This window comes from Netta rufina (assembly GCF_964035555.1).
Source record: "Netta rufina genome assembly, chromosome: 1".
NCBI classification, from domain to species: domain Eukaryota; kingdom Metazoa; phylum Chordata; class Aves; order Anseriformes; family Anatidae; genus Netta; species Netta rufina.
This window is the reverse complement of record NC_140123.1, coordinates 97,015,777-97,020,123: the sequence shown is the minus strand read 5'-3', so window position 1 is coordinate 97,020,123 and position 4,347 is coordinate 97,015,777. Positions and strand designations below refer to the sequence as shown.

Sequence of the window (4,347 nt, the reverse complement as noted above, 5' to 3'; positions counted from 1 at the left end):
AAAGATTTGAGCCAGAATCGAGATCACTGAGCCAGTAGTGGAAGGAGCATGGTGTTGGAGATATAAAGATCCTCTTCCTTACACAGAAGAAATACTATAGAGTCTTAATGAGAAGAGACCAAGTTCTTAAAGTGTGTGCATGCCACGTTATCACCAAAGAAATTAACTTAGTACCATCTCACACATCAAATAGTGCTTAAATTTGGACAGCCATGGATTATGCAGATGGTGAAGTAAAAGTAGAATATATTGCAGTCAGATTTAAAAGTCAAGAAATTGCTAATTCTTTCAAGAAGATATTTGAAGAAAACCAGCAAAGCTTATCAAAACTGCAGAAGGGACAATGACCTCTACCAGCAGGACTGTCAAAGGACACCGACCCCATTGTGTATTTTGAAGTTTCTGCTGACGACAAACCTTTAGGACATGTAACCACAGAGCTGTTTTCAAATATTGTCCCTTGAACAGCTGAAACTTTCAGGGCCCTGTGAACAGTAAAGAAAGTATTTGGATTGAAGAACACCAAATTTCACAGAATAGTTACTGACTTTGCGTGTCAGGGAGGTGACGTAACTGACTGTGATAGAACAGGTGGACGGTCAGTTTATGGAGATGCATTTGAAGATGAGAACTTTGAGGTGTTGCAGACTTCTGTCAAGGGTGTTGGCGTTGGTTGTTAGCAGGAATAGCAGGTTCTTCCGCCATTGAAGCAGCGGGCGTGTGGAGAAATAGGCCTGGTGGGGCGGCTGAAGGAGGGGAGTGGGGGTCAGGCTCACCTTGTTGGGCACAGGGGAGAAAGGATTGGGAGCAGTGTGTGAGGGTGAGAGGCGCAGGTCCCCAAGTGCCAGCCTATGCGCATGACAGCATTTGGCAGGAGCTGCTCATACATGCCAAAGCTGATCGAGTAATGAGGTGGGGTGTGCTGTGCCCACAATGCTCCATCTTCATTTCCTCCTGCTGAGGGTGTTGGAAGTGGCGGAGCATTTCAAGTGAGAGTATTACAGACCAAGGTCTAGTTCCTGAAGGTTCTTCCTGAAGGTTCATTAAACGGCTGGTAGAGGATGCATCCAAAGCATGGGAGAGGTGCTTTGTCACCAGTGAGGTCATGGTTTGGCACTCATGAGGTGCGGTTGGTGGCTCTGTGGCAAGGGGACAAGGCCAGTAAATGTAGGGAAGGGATTATTCCCCTCACTATACTGCATACAGAGTGCTACATGAAGTTTTGTCCACCCCCTGTACAAGAAAACTGTTGGTCAACTGAAGTGAGCCCAGTGGAGAGCCACCAAGATAGTCAGGGGCTGGAGCACATCGCTGTGAGAAAAGTGTGACGGAACAGGGCTTGCTCGGCCTGGAGAGGGGAAGGCTGAGGGGGCCACAGTAGCAGCCTCTCTATGTGGAGGAAGAGCTCTCTGAGAAGATGGAGCCAGCCTCTTTGTTGAGGTACAAGGTGGGAGAACAAGCAGTGGTTACAAACTGAAACAGTGGAGGTACTGACTTAAAATGTGAAAAAAAAAAAAAAAAAATCCTCATGAGTTCAGGCAGACAGAGAAACCTTTGCCCAGCGAGGCCACGCAGGCTCCCTCCTCAGGGTTTTTCAGGACCTGCCTGGAGAAAGCCCCAAGAACCTGGTCTGGTCGCAGAGCTGGCCCTGATTTGGGCAGGGTGGGGCTGGCTGGAGACCTCCTGAGCTGCTGTCCAACCTGAGTGATTCTCTGGGAAGCTCAGGCTGATCTACAGCTGGAGGTACACAACTATGTTTTCTTCTGAGGCAGAACCCTAAAATAAAATTTATCAGGAGATTTCTGTTCTTAGCTTACAGCATATAAGAAGAATTAGTAGTGATGTCTTCCCGTTGTTTCATGTTTTCTTCTTTATGGAAGTGTTTACTAAATTAGTCTGATGAGTCTGTCTTACTTTAAATTCCTCCTTGTAGAGTACACAGTCAAAACTGCCCATCCCATAATGGCTCCTTCTGACCAAAGCAAAGAGAAGTCCCATCTCTCTCTTAGAGTTTTGCCATGCCTGTGGCTACCGATTGTGTCAAAAAAAAACTCAGTAAATGAACGTTACAACATAGCTCTTGTTGTCTGAGGTTGAGAAAACATCGGAGTACAGCAGGCTGGGAAAATGCTCCGTGATACTAGAGACATTTTCCACGCTGTACGACTTCAGCAAAGAGTATCCATTGAAAAGAGAGGTATCCAGGAAAGAAATGTATACTAACATTTGCCTGTCTTTGTTGTGCATCGCAAGGAAGTCCTCTTTTTCATGGTTGCTGCTACTGGAGATGGTTACACTCTGCTCTGGAAATTGTCCCTTGACCTTGTTTTTCACCCGGAGCTTTCGCAGTCCCCAAATGGTCAAGTATTCTGTCGGGAGAGGAGCAGTGCCACAGAAGGAGAGCTTCAAGTCACACACCCTTGTGAAGTTGAGGAGCATCTCCAGCACAGAGGTGTCTGTGAACCAAATGGTCAGGTCACTATTGTAGTTAGTTTTTTCCATGGTAGAAGGCAGCACCGTTCTGCAGTTGCACATCAAGTTTGCCAGGTTGTAATCACAGTCACGGATATCTGCCAAGCAGCTGCAGTTCCGAATTACGCTTTCCTTGGTGAAAATTAGCGTATGGTTCTTCTGGCTTCTCAAGAAACTGTCAGCAATGTGTATGCCAAGGAAGCCAGCCAAAAAGAGAGATGGCCAAAAAGAGAAAGTGGAGAAGGCTATCGGCTTCATTAGTCTTGGTGCCAAACTGCCAAGCGTCTTCTCCTTTTACCCAGTGAATTATATCACTTGTCTTTACCTACTGAGGAAAAACAATCTATTTATTATTCTGAAGACCACTCAACAGTTAACATTACTTTTGCATTACTTTTGTGCTTTCTTTCTCTGCTTCCCCCCTTCATTTAACCCAGCAAAGCATAGTAGCACCCCCAGAAATGCTCATGGCCAATCAAGCAAGTTTCCATCCCAGAAATGCTCCACCTCGAATGGCTGGAGCAGGTTTGGTGGGGACTCTTGGATTCTCAGCTACCAGCTTTTCATAGCAGGGTCAGATCTTGGGTTCTCCCGTCATGTTATTAAATGATGGTGCAAGCAATTATGAAGGATATAATTTCTCAACAAAAATCATTAGATGTTGGAAAGTTTGTCTGATTTGACTGCAATTATTTTGAAGCTCAAAGAGACATTAGAGATACATTTTGACCACAGGAAGCCTAATGAAGGCAACAGTAGGGCATGTACTGGGCACAATTTCGTCCTTGGAATGTGAGAAGAAGGTTGCTCCATGTCCAGAATGTGTGCCCAGCACCTCAGAAAACATGCCAATGCAACTACAGTTTGGTGAAAAATAATGGATAAACAGGAAAACAATACTATTTATAATAAAGATGTGAATTGGTTTGGTAAAATATATAATATAGCATCATTAGACAATGAAATCTTTTGCTATAAGCTTAATCATAATTTAATAGAAAATTAAGGGAAAATGTATGATTGAGATCTAAATGTTTTAAGCTCAGTCAGTCCTTCCTGAAAATTCAAGTGAAAGTGTTCTTTGACTAATATAAATTAAATATATATAAATGTATTTTGGTTGAATAGTGTGTGTCCTATTTTCTCACATTTCTCACTTATAGAGGACATAGTCCTTTAGCTGACCTTTTTTCTTCAAGTTCAGCCTCCTGACAATGAATCTACAGAAACTGTGATGGTTTGCAAATGACTAGAAGTTTGACATCTGTGGGAAAAGGTAGAAAAGGGAAAGTTATGTGCACATGTTGGGTGGGAAATAGTCACATAAGAAGTGATGGGCTCTGGGCTGGATTCATTTCCAAGAATGAGATGTTTATGATATACAGGACCATGAAAACATTAGCTCAGTGTTTAATAGCAATGGAAAAGTAATTAAATTGTTAAGAAGTTGGAAATGAATGGAGAAAAGGAGGCACTGCTGTTAAGCTACTGCATAAATCCTTTGCTCATACTTGCCTGCTGTGTGCAGTTTGGATCCCAGTGTCTTAGAAAGGGTATCACAGACCTAGAGTTTGGAGAAGAGCAAGCACAATGAGATATGGAAGGGCTTCTCTTTAAGTAAAGTGGAACTAATGAGGTAGGACTCTAGACAGGAAAAGGGATGGTTGAGGGAGGATATGGTGGTGATCTGTAACAGCACAAATAGCATGGAGACTGTGTAAAGATCAGTTGTTCACTGATTTTTTGAATTACAAGAGCAAAACATCTCAAATAACCCCAATAAGGTCACACCTGGCTTGTTAATCCTTGGCAAAGGATGCTGGTTGTACTAAAAGTTTACACAAACTCGAGGCAGGATTAGATAAGTTCAGAGAA

The 4,347-nt window shown here is 43.4% G+C and overlaps 1 protein-coding gene across 1 annotated transcript; it reads right to left on the bottom strand.

The window, feature by feature from the left end:
• Positions 1–2,052: 2,052 nt before the first annotated feature.
• EPCIP (exosomal polycystin 1 interacting protein) lies at positions 2,053–2,730 on the bottom strand (the record flags this gene model as incomplete). The annotated part of the gene is made up of 1 exon (XM_084290617.1): positions 2,053–2,730. One exon carries the CDS (start codon positions 2,728–2,730, stop codon positions 2,053–2,055), a length of 678 nt encoding a protein of 225 aa, XP_084146743.1.
• Positions 2,731–4,347: the final 1,617 nt, after the last annotated feature.